At 41.6% G+C, this 18,627-nt stretch overlaps 1 protein-coding gene and 1 pseudogene across 1 annotated transcript in view; one reads left to right on the top strand and one right to left on the bottom strand.

The window, feature by feature from the left end:
- The window catches only part of LOC114045146, a 54,727-nt pseudogene extending 45,319 nt beyond the window's left edge, over positions 1–9,408 (bottom strand).
- Positions 9,409–9,887: 479 nt separating this feature from the next.
- SLC1A4 (solute carrier family 1 member 4) overlaps positions 9,888–18,627 on the top strand; it is a 41,851-nt gene continuing 33,111 nt past the window's right edge. The window contains exon 1 of the mRNA XM_027865088.1: positions 9,888–10,579. Within this exon, the coding sequence (XP_027720889.1) occupies positions 10,056–10,579 (524 nt within the window). The 5' untranslated portion in view covers positions 9,888–10,055. The remainder of the gene's footprint in view (positions 10,580–18,627) is intronic.

Here is an 18,627-nt window from a genome sequence, read left to right as displayed (position 1 = left end):
ACCAACACATCATGTCCTAAGCCACAGCAACATTCCAACCTTATACCGTCTAGTTATTTTAAATAGTCTAAAACAGTATTGATTAATATGGCTGACATATAGTATAGTTTCCCTATTTTTCTCTTTTGATTAAGTTTATTTTAGTTTTAACTTCGTCTGAGATCATGATTACTTTTAAATTCTACTCTTGATCGCTGTTTTATGTTTGTGTATATCTCGTATTTCCTATCCCTCCTGACTCTAGTTTACTTCTACCTGCTACCTTGCTTTCCTATTGCTTAACCTACCCCCTTCAAAGATCCCTACCTTATCCTCTAGCCCCCCACCCTTTCCCCTTACCCTTTTCTTTCTATCTGAATTTAGAAGACTTTTATAGCCTTCCAAATATATATGTTGTTCCCTCCTTATCCCATTCCCATTAATCTAGACACCCTTCTGTACCCCACCTTATCACCCACTTATTTCTTTATAAATTTAGAAGACTTTTATTCCCTTCTGAAAGTATACATTGTTCTCTCTTTAACCCAGATCTGCTGAGTAGGGTTCCTTCTAAAAATCTTTCCCTCGCTCCTTACCCCTTAGCTTTTTATTTTTTTTTTCTGAATTTAGAAGACTTTTATATCCTTCTAGATATATATGTATTGTTTCCTCTTTAACCCATCCCTGATAAGAGTAAGTTTCCAGAACTACCAGCCCTCTTCCCCCATCTAATTCTTCTGCGTCAGTTTTTCCTTTCACATCTCATTTGTATAGTTACTCTTTTTACCTTTTCCTAGACCATATTACTTTTTAGAATCATATCATACTCAGCTCTACCCCAATCTTTCCTTCAAACTACCCAATGACTAATTACAATTATATTTCCTCGTATAAAAAGTAGTCTGCCCTTATCAAGTCTCTTGTAATTAGTCTTTGATGTGTACCTTATATTTCTCTTGGATTTTGTATGTCAAATTTTCTGTTAAGTTCAGGTCTTTTTGCACTAAAATCCTGAAAGTCTGGCAATTCATTGAATATCCATTTTTTTTTTTTTTTTTGGTTAAGGATTATGCTTCAGTTTGCTGGGTATGGTATTTTCGGCCACAACTTCAGTTCTTTTGCTCTTCAATATATGATGTTCCAAAACCTGTGGTCTTTTAGTGTAGCCACTGCTGGGTCTTGTGTGATTCTAATTGTGGCTCCACCATATTTGAATTGTTTTTTTCTTGTTTCTTATAAGATGTTCTCCTTGAGCTGGGGGTTACAGAATTTAGCTGTGATATTCCTATAGGTTTTCCTCATAGGTTCTCTTCCAGGTGGGAATCAATGGATTTTTTCTATTTCTACTTTCCCCTCTTGTTCTAACACTTCAGGACAATTTTCTTTAATTATTTCTTATATTATTATATCAAAAATCTTTTTTTTTTGATCATAGCTTTCAGGTAGTCTGACTATTCTTATGTTTTCTCTTCTTGATCTGTTCTCCAGATCAGTTGTTTTTCTTATGAGATGTTTCACATTCTTTTCTATTTTTTCATTCTTTATATTTTGTTTTATTATTTCTTGGTCTCTTATAACTTCGCTGGCTTCCCCTTGCCCAATTCTAATTTTCAAGGAGTCATTTTTGTCCTTAAGATTCTGGATAGGGGCAGCTAGGTGGTGCAGTGGATAGAGCACCGACCCTGGAGTCAGGAGGACCTGAGTTCAAATCCAGCCTCAGACACATAATACTTCCTAGCTGTGTGACTCTGGGCAAGTCACTTAACCCCAATTGCCTCACTAAAAAAAAGAAAAAGAAAAAGATTCTGGATCTCCTTCAGTTGGTTAACTTTCTTTTCATAATCTTGTTTTTCTTGGATTGTTCTTTTTTTTTAAGTTTTTTGTCAATCTCTCTCATTTGATTTTTAAAGTCTTTTTAAAATTCTTCTATGAATTCTTTTTGGCAGGTGACCATTTGATGTTATTCTTTGGGGTAGGAGAGGCTTTTTTTGCTTCAATATTCTCCTTTGAAGACAAAACCCGGTCTTCTCTATTTCCATAGTAACTGTCTCTGGTTGGGTTCTTTCTCCCTTGCCTGCTCATTAAAAAAAAAAAAAATTACAGCAACTTGTTGTAATCACCTCTAAATCTGGGGCATGGGAGATGGTGCCCCTGGCCTTAAGTCCTCCTTCAGTTTTCCACTCTGGCCTGGAACTGAAACCAAGACCTTTGCCCTCCACAAGAGTCCACAGCCAGTGGGGTCCCTGTCCCAATGTTTCTACCCTGACATGTGCTGGTTCCTTTTCACCCAGGGCCATATCTCAGCAGCACAGCTGGGTTGTCATATCAGCAGTTTCCCTCAATCTTCCCCTGCTCAGATGCCCAACTCCCCACACTGTCTGGGAAGTGAAAATTTCTGTGGCTGGGGCCAAGGCTACTTCCCAACCCAACTCTCCCCAAGGCTCACTGCTTGCTGTTTCAGTGGAACTAGCCTGGAGGTGTTTACACTTCAGAGGGACCAAACCTCAGTCTTAGGACTTTTCTTCCATTCTCCTATTGTCCCAGAAGGACCACTGTTCTACCCCCAATCTTGTTTATTTTTACCACTCAGTGTTCACCCGGAGGTGCTATTTTGTCTTGTTTGTGGGGGAAATCTGAAGAGCTTGGAATTTTCTGAGCTACTCTGCCATCTTCCCAGAATCCTCTCTCCTATTCATGCTTTTGTTTGTTTGTTTTGCTTTTGCTTTTTGGTGAGGCAGTAGGGGTTAAGTGATTTGCCCAGGGTCATACAGCTAATAAGTGTCACGTGTCTGAGGGTGAATTTGAACTCAGATTCTCTTGACTCCAAGACTGGAGCTCTATCCACTGCACCACCTAGCTGCCCTCCCCCATTCATACTTTTTAACAGGGCTTTGTTTTTCTTTCTTTTTGTTTCTTCAAGTTTTGGGAGGAGGTGGGAGAAAGAGGGAGGTAACCTCTATCACCACCACCCCCCAAAAAAAGAGGGGCATTGAAGCATTTTCAAATGCACAGAAAAGAAGGTAAGGAAGGCCAACAAGCAACAGACAAATAGCATAGCTTTGAAAATTACATGTCAAATGTATTATATATTTAAAAGGAAAAGCAAGTTCTATGTAATAGATAGTTTTGTATACAATCTTTTTCTGTTTTACTTTGAATAGAGAAATGCTCATTTTAATTTGGTGTTTAGAATTTCAGAATTAAAAAAATCAAAACAAAAATACAAGCCACTTTTAAGACATGGAATCAAATGAAAAGTTAATTATTGCTAGAGGAACTTCCTAAATATGTCTTTCAGCAAGGGGGGAAAAAAAGCAGCAGCTATATTCTCCTGAAGAGGTGAAAATTTGCATTTCTCCTAGGTAACTGCCTCCAGTTAAAGTTGTCACTATTTCACAAAAACTACTATCAATAATTCTTAAAAGAGCCAAGTGTTTAAAAAAAAAAAGCCAAACCTTAAGGTAGGAAACAAGTCACAAACATTGGGACATAACTATAGCCTCGAATTCCTGGGTCCTAGGAAAAGCATACTGGTGTAGTGGGAAAGATCCGAGGTTTGGAGTTAAAGATCTGGGTTCAAATCCTGGCTCTGCTACAGACTACCTTTATAACCTTGGGAAAAGTTTCAACTTCTCTGTGGACAGTTTCCTCAATTCCAGAATGAGGAGGTTGGGTTAAATGACCTCTAAATTCTGTCTCTTTCAACTATAACTCTTTGAATTACTACTCAAAAGGTTCTGTGAACTCACTCATCTAGGAATATATAAACTATATTGACTAAAAACTTGGGAAAACTAGAAGGTATTCTGGCAACTAGCTGGATGGTGCAGGGGGCAGAGTGCTGGGCCTCGACTCCCCTTCTTGAGTTCAAATCTGGCCTCAGACACTTGCTTATTAGTTGCATGACCCTGAGCAAGTCATTTAACCCTGTTTGCCTCAGTTCTTCATCTGTAAAATGAGCTGGAGAAGGAAATGGCAAACTACTCCAGTATCTTTGCCAAGAAAACCCCAAATGGGGTCATGAAGAGTCTGACACCACTGAAAACCAACTAACAATAACAACAAAAAAGTCTGGCAGAAACTGGATATGGGCCAATGTCTTGCACCTTACATCAACATTAGCTCCAAATGAGTATGTGTTTTAGATATAAAGGGTGACATTACAAACAAATTAGAGGAGCATGGAAGAAATTACCTATCAGAACTACGTACAGAGGAATAGTTCATGACCAAACAAGAGATAAAAAGATTCACAAGAGGTGAAATAGACAATTTTGATTATATAAAATTAAAAAGATTTTGCACAAACAAAACCAATGCAGTTATAGTTAAAAGAGAAGCAATAAACTAAGAAAAAAGTATTTGCAGCAAATTTCTCTGATAAGGTCTCACTTCTAAGATATATATGGAATTGAATCAAATTTATGACTCATTCTCCAATAAATAAATGGTTAAAGAGTATGACTCAGGCAGTTTGTGGAGGAAGAAAGCAAAGCTATCAATAGCCATATGAAAAAAAAAATACTTTAAATCATTAACAGAGAAATGTAAATTAAAACAACTCTGAAGTACCACCTCAAACTCAATTGGTAAAGTAGACAAAAGGGGAAAATTACAAATTCTGGAAGGGCTGTGGAAAAACAGGTACTTTAATTCACTGTTGATTGAGCTGTGAACTGTTCCAACTGTTCTGAAAAGTAATTTGGAACTATGCCCAAAGAACTATTACACTGTGCATATCCTTTGGCCAGCAGAACTACTACTAGGTCTGTACCATTGAGATCAAAGAAAGAGGAAAAGGACCTATATGTACAAAAATATTTATGCCACTCTTTTTGTGGTGGCAAAGAATTGGAAACTGAGGGGGTACCCATCCACTGGGGAATGGCTGAACAAGCTATGATATATAAATACTATAGAATACTATTGTGCTATAAGAAATGATGTAGGGGATGACTTCAGAAAAACCTGGGAAAACTTGTATAAACTGATGGAAAGTAAAGTAAGCAGAACTAAGAGAACAATTTATACATTAACCACAAGATAAATAACTTTGAAAGACAACTCTGATCAACACAATAACTAACCATAATTCCAAAGGTGATTGCTACTTACTTTCAGATGGAGAACTGATGGACTCAGAGTGTACATTGAAGTATATTTTCTTTTCTCTCTTCTTTTTTTTGTTGTTTGGATATGGATACTGTGAGAATTTGTTTTACTTGACTATACAGATATGTAACAAGTTTTGCTCTTCTTGCCTTCTTAGTGGGATGGAGAAGGGTAAAAAGAGATAGAAATGAGAGAAATCAGAACTGAAAATTCAATAAAATTGAATTTTAAAAAAATAAACTATAATAAATAAAGACTTTAATAACATGTAAGGGTAGACCCTAGTCCCAATTAATCACCAAAGGCTCATATATCTTGACTAAACCAATCAATTAATGAAAAGTCAAATTAAAAAAACATTTATTAAGTGCCAATGTGCTGGGCACTGTGAAAAACTCTGAGGATACAAAGAAAGACAGAAAATAGTCCTTGCTTTCAAGAAACTCACAGTCTAACGAAGACAATATGCAAACAACTATGTACAAAAAAGATATATACAAAAATCAAAACTGTTACTGTTCTTAATAAATTTACGTCATAAGAACAGGGATAGTCTTGATTTTTGTATTTTGCATTAGTTTTTTCACATAGTAAGTGCTTTTGATTCACTCTTTCATTCATTCATTCACTCATTCATTTTTTTTTTTAATTTTTAGGCAATTGGGTTTAAGTGACTTGCCCAGGGTCACACAGCTATTAAGTGTCAAGTGTTTGGTCTGAGGCCAGAGTTGAGCTCAGGTCGTCCTGACTTCAGGGCCTGTGCTCCATCCACTGTGCCACCTAGCTGCCCCCACTCATTCATTCTTTCAAAGTACAAAGTTCAGCTTAGAATAACTTAAGAATGCTGATCAACCAACATAATAATCCACTGTGACTTCAGAGGACCAGTGATGAAAAATGCTACCCACCTCCTGAAAGAAAAGTGACAGATTTTATATGCACACAGAGACATGCATTTCTGTGAGCATTTGTTTTGCTTGAACAGGTATATTTATTACAAGAGTTTTGTTCCTCTCCCCATGCCCCAACCAAAGAATGGGAGGAGGCAGGGGATGAGGTGGGGGCTGGAGGTGGGACAGAGAGAAAAATAAATGCTTGCTAACTGAAAAAATAAATAAATAAAAATAAAAACACAATGTTCCTTATGAGTTAGGCATGCAGCCAATATTTGTGGATTGATTGAGCAATGTGATAATCTTTTGTGAGCCTAAGGAAATATAAGCACTGCTTTCAAGATTGGTCTAAGTAAGTTAAAATCAGAAATCCTGTGGCTTCATGTCCTATGAGAAAATACAGTGTATTTCACATAACCACTGTTCTTAACCTCCAACACTATACACTGAAGTATGCAAACAGGTCAAATTCTGTTAAAACAAACACCATTACCCGTATCTCTAAATAGCAAAGAAATTTCTAAGTTCCATTCAATTGCGTACTTCAAGCAGTAGTTGATAAAATAAAATTTCAAGACTATAACATTTAGATATGTCATTAAAGTTCTTCATGAGGGCATTTTTATGTGATTACTTGGAATAGTATGATTTCATCAAAATCACTACTTCCACCGCACTCTGTGGAGCACTTCATAACCAGTTCTAAGCTTTATCTTCTGTCCAACTCTTACCAGAAGTCCTCCATGATCTCATCAATGCATTGGAGGCCTGCTCTTGGTTCTTTTCATTAACTCTGGGGTACCAATGTAGTATGCATGCTGCCCATCTTCTGTCTCTCTTCTGCAGTCATATGTATTCTGCATTCACTTTATTCCATTTTTATATGTATATTATCAGTAATGTGCTATTAGCCTCTCATTTATATTTATTTGTAGTTTTGACTCTGAGATTCTGGGATTCCATCATTCTCAGCTCTGTGACATCGTGATGGCAGGAGATCTGGGTGGGGCCAAAATCAGGGTAGTTTTTGTTTAGTCACTTCCAACTCTTCATGAACTCATTTGAGACCCTGTTTCTTGCAAAGAAACTGGAGTGGTTTGCCATTTCCTTCTCCAGCTCATTTTTACAGATGAAGAAACTGAGGCAAGCAGGGTTAAATGACTTGCCCAGAGTCACACAGCTACTATGTCTGAGGCCAGATTTGAACTGGGGAAGGGGAGTCTTCCTGACTCCAGGCCCAGTGCTCTACCCATTGCACCACCTAGATGCTCAACATTGGGCCCAATTTATTTTTCATCTACCACATTTGTCCAAATTATACATATTGATGGACTAATTCAACAGACTGTCCATCTAGCTTCATGTCACAATCTGGGAAATGTGGATTTTTCTTCTATTTCATTTTCCTACAGATGGTTAGCCTAACTTTTTTTTTTTTGGATTACTACAATTAGACTGAGGACACTTTGCAGTCTTTCCTGGCTCGACATAATCAGTATGATCTTTTGTACATACATATGATTATGTAGTGATGGAATGTTAGGGCCAGAACACCCTTTATTTTACAGAGGAAGAAACTGAAACCCAGAAAGGTTAAGTGATTTGTCCAAGGTCAAAGTGTTCATCAGTGGGACAGTCAAGTACTATTCCACACGGTATAGTATTTGTCTTTTGTGTGATGTTTTATTTATCTCAGATTTCAGAGTTGAAAGGAACTGAGTGTATTGGCTGGAGCTGACTGGTGGCAAGGGGAATTTCTTCAAAGGAGAAAATGACCACTGGCAGGGGATGAGTCCAAGCCCTGCCCTGAATTGGCAGGATTAGCAGGACATCCTCTTTGACAGTTAGAAGGCAGAACCAAGGTGAAATATAACAATGCCTATTCAGGCACCCTGCCCAGTAGAATTTATGACTACCTCCTAGAGGATAGTAACAATAACTTACAAATTACTGATTGTTTAAGGCTTGTCGATGCATGTTTTAAGACTTTTAGCATTTTTTGTGTGTGTAGGAAATACCCATCCAATAGTGAATAGAAATTTCAGAGTTGGAAGGGACTTCGGTGGCCATCTGGTTCAGCCCATAATTGAAAATGTGTACTACCTACCTGACAAAAGGAAAACCAGATATTGCTTGAAGACCTTCAGTAAATCGAAACCTCTACCCCCAGAGGCAGCTCCATATTACTTCTGGATAATTGTAATTGTTAGAGGAAGCTTTTCATTACATCAGGTCAAAATATGCCCCTTTGCAACTTCCCCTCGACTTCTGCCCTCTGAGCCAAACAGAACTTCTCCACGTGACAACCTCTCCAGGTTTGAAGGCTATCATGTGCAGACTAAACTGCCCTTGTTCCTTCCGCCAATCGTCATCTAGCATGGTCTAAGGCAAACCAGCTTTCCCCATATCAATCCAGGCTATTTCCATGTAACCAAAATTTCTTATTAAGCGTCTATTTGCTTTAGGAAAGCAATTTAAAATTCCTTTTTGAAACCACAAATAGAAATTTTGAGCAGTTTTATAAATGTGACAGTGAAATGCCACGTTGCAATATTTTTCCAAGGTCCGACTGAAAGAAAACATTGCTCAGGCAGCCTTTGCAGTCCCTACAGTGTGCCCCGGATTGCTGGGATTTTGGAGGGTGTTTAAAATCATCCACAGCCATTTGTCAGGGAATCATTGGCACTTAGGAGCATTTGAGCATTCAAGCATATTCTGAGGTCACACAATTTCAAATATGTAAAGAAAGAAATCTAACTAGAGAAAAGAGTAAAGACCAGAACATATGAACTGCTTTAAGTTCTGCAGCGGTAATACTTGTATAAAGGGGGTTGGCCTCTTCCGCTTCCATTCAACCAGACAAAGCCTGTTAGTCTGGCGGATGCTTAATGCCCCATCTGCTCAGTGGAGCTTCAGTCTTAATTCCCTGTTTAAACCTCGCCCGCCTGCCCTCACCACTGAGAACTGATTTCGTACAGCAGTTTGTAGTTTTTACTGGGTTTTTTCCTACTTAGTCTGTGCTTTGTAATTATCCTTAGTTAACGCGTGTTGGATTTTGTCCCCCAAGGCTAAAGTTAAAGCGCAGAAGTCACTGACAATCCGTCTTTTCCTAGGGCAGTTATTCAGTTATCTCCCTCTTAGCAGACACCGGACCCGCTGTCCTCACCCTGGCCCCATTCCGAAGAGGAATGCAGGCTTGTCCTGCAGAGACGGGGGCATCGGAGGACCTGACTTAAGGAGGCTCCTCTCAGAGACACCTCTATGGGAAACTCCCGGCCTCGCCCCAACCTCCTAATCTCACTTAAAGGAGGAAACTAGGGGGCTCGGCGTCACGCCCAGCATATTCATTAGCCCCGTTTTTTGCAGACTGGGCAGCCTCTATGTACTCCCGGAGTGGCGTGCGGAGGTGGTCTCTTCCGAACATTATCTGTCCCAAGACCCTGACCCCAAATGGGCTCGAACAGGTGCAGAACCTCCTCCCCCTCTCCAAAGCAACAGTGCTCAATTCCATCCCAGCGTCCAGCTGGAAGAAAAGAGGCTGCTACCCGGCGATTGGCCGGAGGGGCCCGCCCCCTCGCGGGCTCAGACAGCGCCCACCGCCAGACCCCGCCCCAGCTCCGAGTGGAGCCCGGCGGGAGCATGTCTGACTCCCGAGCCAATAAAGGAGGGAGGGAGGAAGGGAGGGAAGGCGTCTCTCGGGCTCTGATTGGTGGAGGCTGCGCCAGGGCGGGTGGGTCCAGGCGAGAGGGGTGTGAAGGGGGATGGCTCTTCTGCTCGTTGCATCATCCTCAGCCCTCGCGGCCGCTTTGGGAAGCCCGGTGCGGTGCACGCCACTCCTCCAGTGCTCCAGCCCGTGCCTGGGGCCTCCTCGCCGGCCCAGCCTTGCCCCGTCCTGCCCCGCACGTTCCTGCCCCCGCGGGCCCGCTAGGAAGGAGGAGGACGAAGCTGCGTGCGCTCCCCGCTTCGCCCAGCCCTTCTTAACCAGTCCTTTGGGAAAGCATCCCCGGGGATCTCCAGTCCTCTTTCCCAGCCGCGGTCCGGGATCGGCCCCGGTGAAGTCACCCGGAGAACATGGAGAAGAGCAACGAGACCAACGGATACATCGAGGGCAAGGAGCCGGCCCCGGAGCCGGGGGCGGCCAAGGCCGGCGCGCCTGGGCGGGCGCGGCGCTGCTGGGGCTTCCTGCGGCGCAACGCGCTGGTGCTGCTGACCGTGTCTGGGGTGCTAGCGGGCGCCGGGCTGGGCGCGGCGCTGCGGGGACTGGAGCTGAGCCCGGCGCAGGCCACCTACCTGGCCTTCCCCGGGGAGATGCTGCTCCGCATGCTGCGCATGGTAATCCTGCCGCTCGTGGTCTGCAGCCTGGTGTCGGGCGCGGCCAGCCTGGACGCCAGTTCCCTGGGCCGCCTGGGGGGCATTGCGGTCGCCTATTTCCTGCTGACCACGTTGGGCGCCTCGGCGCTAGCGGTCGCCCTGGCTTTCATCATCCGGCCGGGAGCCGGCGCCGGGGCCCTCCTGTCTAGCGATCTGGGGTTGGAGAGCTCAGAAGCACCCACTGTCACCAAGGAAACTGTAGATTCGTTTCTTGACCTGGTCAGGTAATCAGACTTCTTTTGGCTTTTCCTCCCATTACACACACCCGCCTCCCCCCCCCCCCCCCCCCCCCGTTGGAAGACCCCGAGCCTCCAGGCAGCCGAGTTTAAATTACCATTTTTAGAAAGTTTCACATCTCCCCCACCTTGCCTCCACTTCCCCCCCATCTTAATTCTTCAGTTGGCTACAGTGACTTTTCAAAGATGCAAATTAAAAGTCACCAATCAACACATAATGTTAAACTATCCTTTGTAAATATATACCTGGCAAAGTCACTAATTAATATATACCTGTAAAAGTCACCAATTAACACATAATGTTAAACTATTCTTGGGAAATATGTACCTGGCAAGGCCTTTATCACCCAACAGAAAAGTGAAATTGCAGAATCCTCCCATGAATCTTCCTAAATCCACTTCTAACTGCTCTTTCCTTTCCCTGAAGAGGCTGACAAAACTTCCCAGTTATACTGATGAAACAGGAGGGTGAGATTTGCTTTAGCTAAGATGAAATGCACGCTTTCCTGAGCAAAGATGTCAGAGGACGGAGGACTTGAGACCTTCTCTTGATTGTAATACCCCTTTGCCTTCCTAGGAACTGAAACAGCTTGCAGATACTTTCTGTGGAATTTGCACAACTACCTTGTAAAGACTCAGGTTCTTTGCCTCTTTTTGGAAGGGCCTTGTGATTTGATTCATAGAAGTTTACTCCCCAGCAATTAAGGCTAGAGGCAGTGAAGGACCTTGTCTGTAAACTGAGGCTGAATGATCTAGTACCTCCGTTTCTTCATCTAGAAAGTGAAATGAGTATGCAGTTATCAGAAAGAATATGTAAGTAGGTTGAAGGGACCATAAGTATCCCAAGATACTGAAACTTTGAAGGTAGTGACAGCCTTGTGCAGTCCTTTGGGAGTGTAGAAACAATTGAGTATAGCATCTAGTAAGCAAAAATAATTAGTTAAAATAGAAAGCCGCCAGATTCAACAAAAAGTATTCACTGAGCACCTACTAGGTGCCTAAGTAATTGCTTTCAATGGGGAGAGAGTACTAATAACTTATTGGAGGGGAGCCTTTAGGAGGGGAAGGACAAGATACAGGGGTGGGGAACCTGTGGCCTAGGGTCACATATGGCCTTCTAGGTCCTCAAGTAAGTTTTTTGACTAAGTCCAAACCTCATAGAACAATCCCCTTAATAGAAGGATTTGTTTGTAGACCTTGAACTCAGTCCAAAGGCCCAACCCAAGGACCTGGAAGGCCACATGTGGCCTGGAGGCTACAGGTTCCTTACCCCTGGGAAGATGAAGCAAAACTTCATGTAGAAGGAGGCCCCTGAGCTGTCCTTTGAAAGAAAGCTGGTGATTCTAGAAAGTGAGAGGTTTTTCTAGGGTTGGGGAGACACTCATTCATTTGTGTAAAGACACAGAAAAATCAGGAAATGTGTGTACCAGGCATTGTTGATGGCTCAGTTTGATTGGAACAGAGAAGGTACATGAGGGGAAGTATTAAGAAATGATGGGGGCAGCTAGGTGGTGCAATGGATAGACCACCGGCCCTGAAGTCAGGAGGACTTGAGTTCAAATGCGGCCTCAGACCATACATTTGACACTTACTAGCTGTGTGACCCTGGGCAAGTCACTTAACCCCAATTGCCTAAAAAAGAAAAAAAAAACTGCAAAGAAATGATAAAAGGGAGACAGCAGCCAGTTATGGAGGGTTCAGTTGCCAGACTAAGGAGGTTATTCTTGAGGCACTAGGAGCCATTGAAGATTTTTCAGTGGAGTTGGGGGTTACATGGTCAAATCTGTTTTAAGACTATCACTTTGACAGCTGTGTAGGGTATAGATTAGAGAGGGAGAAAGTGGCGTCAGGAAGACCAATTCAGAGGCTGTTCATGAGAGAGGCTATAGGGCCCTGAACTAGGGTCATGTCCTCTTTCCTTCCTTATCATGGATAAGCTTCCCCCCCCCCCCAGCAGAGATCTAAAAACGTGTGTGGGCAGAGTGAGTGTTCTGTCCCTTCTACGCATCACTATAGAGAGATATCCCTTTCTCAAGGCCCCAAGTGAAAGTGTCTCAAAAGGTTTGTCTGAGGGTGTCATTTAGGTGTCTCTTGCCTCTGGCACATTTTGTCCTGGTTGGGAAACTAGTCACTCTGGGTTTGAGAGAATGATGTTCATTCATGTCTCACTCTATGTGACCCCTTTTGAGGTTTTCTTGGCAGAGATACTGGAGTGATACTCCATTTCCTTCTCGTTTTACAGTGAGGAAACTGAGACAAACAGGGTTAAGTGACTTGCCCAGGGTCACACAGCTAGTAAGTGCCTGAGGCTGGATTTGAACGTCCTGATTCTAAGCTCAGTGCTCTATCCCCCTAGCCACGCTAGCTACTGGATTTGAAACACCCACAAATACAAGGTTATGCAGACCTTGAGGGGAAAGCAAAGGTAGCCAGCTTCACTCATCCCAACATACTGACCAGATTTTAGGAAATGAGAAACCTCAGAAACTCTTAGGTGTAGAATGAAACAAATAGGGATTTATAGGTGACATGCAATAATAATTCATATTCATATCATGCTTGGATAGGTAACGGGCAGATCTGTATTAAGTTCTGGAACTGTTGGCTGTCATTGATCTCAGGTAATGAGAGTGATAGTAGATTTCCTTCCTCTTCAATATGGCCAGGTAATCAAAGTGGAGGTCTAGCTTCAGTGACTTCCCAGGTTGAGCTTACTACAAAATTAGGGGTGCCTCACTGTTACAACGGAGGCTGGGAAGGGGTATCAAAACCCTTTGTGTTGCAGCAGCACCAGCTGTGGGGTAAAGGGCTTATTTTTATGCCTTGATCTTGCCTGATTGTGATTGAATGGCTTTAAATGTTAGCTTTTTAAGCCCCAGTTCATTTTAGCCAGTTTCTCTACAGGTACAACTTTAAAATAATGGGTTTGTTCAAATCTAGCTATCGGTGGGCCTATGAATTCTTGCCCAGAATGTGCATGTTGTAAAATGATCCTGACTTTTGCAAGGGATTCACAGAGACTCATCATTTCAGAGCTAAAAGAGATCTCAGAAGCCATTCTAGTCTGACTCCATGTTTTACAGACAAGCGGCAGGGACAGGAGGGTTGAATGGCTTACCTAGGGACCCCGTACATTAGAGATGCAATTTGACCCCAAATCCTTTGACTGTTTCCACTGCACCACAGTGCTTATTTTCTGCTTTTATAGCTTTGCTTTAAAAAAGAAAAAGTTTATAGGGAGGAAGTGATTTAGGATTTGGGGAGCTAGGTAGCGCAGTGGATAGAACCCTGGGCTTGGAATCAGGAAGGTTCACCTTCCTGAGTTCAAATCCAGCCTCAAACACTTACTCTCTGTGTGATCTGGGCAAGTCACTTAACCCTGTTTGCCTCAGTTCCCTCATCTATAAAATGAGCTGGAGAAGGAGATGGCAAACCATTCCAGTAAATTCCTCCCCCCCCAAAAAAAAACCCAAATAAGGTCATGCAAAGAATTGGACACAACTGAAATCATTGAACAGCAACAATAATTTAGGATTTAGCGTAAATATTTAAGCAAGTGGAAGAGTAACCCGTGGAGTTTGCGGCATCAATTTTCTTTCACCAGGTTAGTTGAGTTAATTAATGCCTTTCTTCTTTTTCAAAACCACTTTCACATATGTTACCTCCTTTCATCTCACAGCCTTGCCGTAATGCAGGTAGGGCAGGTGGAGGCATCCTATTTTATTGTTGAACCAATGGAGCGAGAGAGATTAAGGGATTTGTCTGTGGTCGCACAGCCAGGACTAAAAACCAGGTTTCTCACTCTTAGTTTGGGGGTTTCTCTACTGAACTATGCTGCCCTGATTGGTCATGTAGTCATGGAGGCCGAAGTTGTGAGGGTAAATAAAGCCTGTGTGAGACAGTTAGCTGTGCTCCCAATACTGGCCATTCATCTCCAGAAATATAAACCTTCAATCCTGAGGCTGTAGGGAGGAAATCAGCACAGATCCATTTCCCTACAGGAAAAAAAAAAGATAAAAAAGAAATCACATGCCTTGTTTCTTTTGAGTTGATAGCAGCGACTTCTTGGGTATGAATGTGTCTGTGTGTATTATATGAACTTGTGGTTTCATCGGTGTGGGTAACTCATTCCAGTCAAGTTGTTAAACATTTCATCAGTGCTTCTCAGGTGCTAGGCGCCAGGTATATGAAAACAAATCAGCCCGTGCCCTCAAGGAGCTGGAGTTCTGTGGGGAGCAGCGAGGGGACAATGGATATATAGAAGGGCTAGTATGAAAATATACAAAGTAAATTGAGAGTAATCTAGGGAGGAGAGGAGACCCCTAGCCACTGGGGGAATCAGGAAAGGTCTCCTGAGCTGAACCTTCAATGGAGGTAGTGATTCCAAAAGATGGAAGGGAGGAGGGGAGAACATCCTAGGCATATGAGACAGCCTATACAAAGACCTGGAGGTGGGAGGTTGAAGAGCATAAGGGAATACTTATTCTAACATATATTGAGGGAATAACCTTTGGTGTGGTCTGGTGTGGAAATGGCAAGTAAGCAGCTTTGGTTGGAAGAGTATGGGAAGGGGAAAATCATCTCCGCTTGGTTTTGAGCTTTTTAATTGTCTATTGGTTTCTCTAATCTGCCTGAGCTTTTTTATTGTGTATTTGTTGATCCAATCTACCTGAGTTTCTTTACTGTCTATCTGTTGCTACAATCTAGGATGTGTGTGTTTTTTATGTTGATGAAGCAAATCAACAGATCTGCCTCTATGTTTGTCTGAGGGCATATTTGTGCAGGTATTATATTTAATCATTATAAGGGTTAGACATGTGGTTTCATTGATACAAGGGACTCCTCCGGTGTGAGTCAGCCCCTTCTCTTTGATTTATAATCTTAGAGATTTGTTTGGAACACTGAAAAGGTAAGTTAAGTGACTTGCCCAGGTCCCCAGGGCCACTATGTGATAAAGGTTCCAGGGGTGGGGAACCTGTGACCTCAAGGCCACACGTAGCTTTCTCGGTCTCTGGGTTCGGCCTTTTAACTGAGTCAGAACAAATCCTTTTATTAAGGAAATTTGTTCTGTGAAGTTTGGATTCAGTCAAAGGGCCGAACTTGAGGACCTAGGGGGCCACATGTGACCTTGAGGTCAGATTCCCCACTCCTGCTTAGACTCAAACCCAGGTGTCCCAGGCTTTGAGGCCAGTTCTTTATCCAAGATGCTGCCTCCTCTGTTTACTTAGCATCACTATTCAAATACTGCTGTCAGACCAAAGCAAAGTAGTTGACAAGAAAAAAAAAGTGTTGAGTTCTGAGCCACATGGAAATGTTTTCCTAAAACTCGGTATTCTACGAGTAAATATTCATTAAAAGAAATGTTGTAATGCATGACTAGTTTTTATGTGACTTTAGACACATCCTCTGACAATTTAGGCATCACAGTCTTCCTTGCCAAACTGTAGTCAGATGAGACAGGAGGTTGGGTAGAACAAAGATACTCAACTATTCTTTTAGATACAGTACATACAGCCAAAACCTCACTTACCTATCAACCACTTATCTTAGAACTCACCTGCAAATGGTAATGATGAGAATAATTGTTTATATCTACATAGCCCTTTATAGTTTATGAAGAAGGCAGTGCAGATATCATTTATCCCAATTTTATATAGCAGCCACAGTAAATGACATTAAATCTCATACACAAAAGTGTATGCATTTTTCCTTGCAGCAAAGTGCCCCAGTCTCACTCAGACCCTATTTGGCTTTTATTTTCTACATAATTCTAACAAGTTATGTGACTTTCCAGTGCACAGCCCTGTGGGATAGGGTTTGGACACCCAAGGAACAGTGGTGGTGGGTACTTAAAGGTGGCATTGGGAAAGTAATAGCAAGTTATAGCTAACAAACAGCAAGGGAGGAATTGGGGAAAAGAAATGATCAGACGCAACAGCTCAAAGGTCTTGAACTGTTCAGTATATTTTTGGGATCATTTGGTATATTAAGCAAATAGCTACCAAGGGGCATTGTTATAGTTATGCACAGCATAGGCCAAGAATTAATGTTCCACAATGATGACCCTGAGTCATCAAGAAAAGGATAAATCACATTCTGAATGCCCAGTTTAAGGCAGGCAGGGAAAGATATCTGTTTTTGAGGGATTTTCATCCAAAAAAAATAGTTAAAAATTTTTTTGAAATTGTTTTGTTACTTACACAGGTAAGCTTTAGTTACTTGAATTGAATCCTCAGAAATTATAAATGGGACACCATCATAGGAATATTTTGTTTTCATTGTTTAAGTAGGATTAAAAATGAGAGTAAACAAAATTGAGAAAGACAAGGAACTCTGGTCCCAGGGAATGGAATAGGTTTGAGGTGGGGTGGAAGACTGACAAAACAGCAGCTGAAACTGATGCGGCCCATGAGTGAGTCATTAACCATGGGGGTGGAGCAGGAATAGTTTGCTTGGAAAACAAGAATGAAGTTTTAACAAATTGTTTAAAAATGAGAAAGTGAAGAAATCTTCGCAATCTCTTCGTTTGACATCCAGGCTTTGTCCTCTACCTTAAAAGTTTACAGGCACCAAAGTGGATAAACGTGATCAAGTGACAGTATCTTTCTGGGCTAAACTTTTACGCATTCAGAAAATGGGGGGATTGGTCCAAGATCTTTAAGGCCCCTTCCAATGCTGAGATGCTGAGTGACTCTGATAGATGTGGGATCATTCCTGCTTCTGAACTTTGCCTATCTGAGTTGTGTCCATTGTGTCAACTTGGAAGCAAAAGGAAACATTATTTTTTTTTTCAATTTTTTAACATTTTTATTTAAAGTTTCGAGTTCCACATTCTATCCCTCCCTCCCCTCCCCCTTCCTTGAGACAATAAGAAATCAGATATAGGTTCTACATGTACAATTATGTAAAACATAGGAAAGATTCTTTATTACCATGCAGAGCCCACTCTTTATAAGAGTGTCTAGTAGGGACGGGAGGAGAGTTCTCCTTTTGAGAAAACAGGGCAGTCTTGTAGTATGTCAGTATTGGCTTCGAGTCTTATTATGACACTTATTCCTTGACTTTTTCCTCTTCATTTCTTAGAAGTTTATAAACACCGAGGGCAATACTGCTAAATCATAACAGGAAGTGTCATCGATTCCCAGGCTATCAGTTTATTCACAAGCTGTGTGTAAGGAGTTAATTTGTTTCAGGAGGGGAATGAGAGCTTAAAGACTGAGACTTCCTAAGCAAAATGTAGATCACAAAGATGACACCTGGAAAAAGTGACTTGGGAAGTTTTTCTTTTCTAAATATTGACCTTCCTGTATTTTTTTCTTTTATTACTGGAAGTTGAATCGGCATAATTATTAAGTCTTAAAATGGGTGATTGAGACTTAAGGTGGTGCACGGTTTCTTGTCCCTGAAAGAACTTAAGAATATAGCTTGTTATTATTGTTATTATTGACTGTTCTACAGTGCCAATCTCCCACTAGGGAAAATATCCTGAAGATTTCAGCGGAGTGGGAGCCAGTCTTTTCCTAACATTATTATGATTTAATTGAAAGAGCAGTCAATGAACTGGAAAAGAGTATGGCAGAAACTAGGCATAGAACAAAATCTCACACCATATACCAAAATAAAGTCAAAATGGGTACATGATTTAGATATAAAGGCTGATACTATAAGCAAACTGAGAGAGCAAGGAATAGTTTACCTGTCAGATCTATGGAGAAAGAAGAATTCATGACCAAACAGGAGATAGAGAACATTATGAAAAGCAAAATAGATAATTTTGATTACATTAAATTTAAAAGTTTTTACACAAACAAAGCCAATGCAACTAAGATTAGAAGGAAGGTAGAAAATTGGGAAAGAATTTTTATAACAGGTCTCTCTGATAAGGGCCTCATTTCTAAAATATATAGAGAATTAAGTCAAATTTATAAGAAGGAGCAGTCAATGAACTACAGAGTAAATAACTGGACAAAAAATAAAGAGTGCTAAATTTTAGAATCAGAAGACCCCAGGTTCCTGTGCTAACTCTACAACTTGCT

The sequence above is a fragment of the Vombatus ursinus genome, unplaced genomic scaffold (genome assembly GCF_900497805.2).
Source record: "Vombatus ursinus unplaced genomic scaffold, bare-nosed wombat genome assembly UNPS02014778.1, whole genome shotgun sequence".
Classification (NCBI taxonomy): domain Eukaryota; kingdom Metazoa; phylum Chordata; class Mammalia; order Diprotodontia; family Vombatidae; genus Vombatus; species Vombatus ursinus.
The sequence above is the reverse complement of the archived record's forward strand: the minus strand, read 5'-3'. Positions and strand labels throughout refer to the sequence as shown.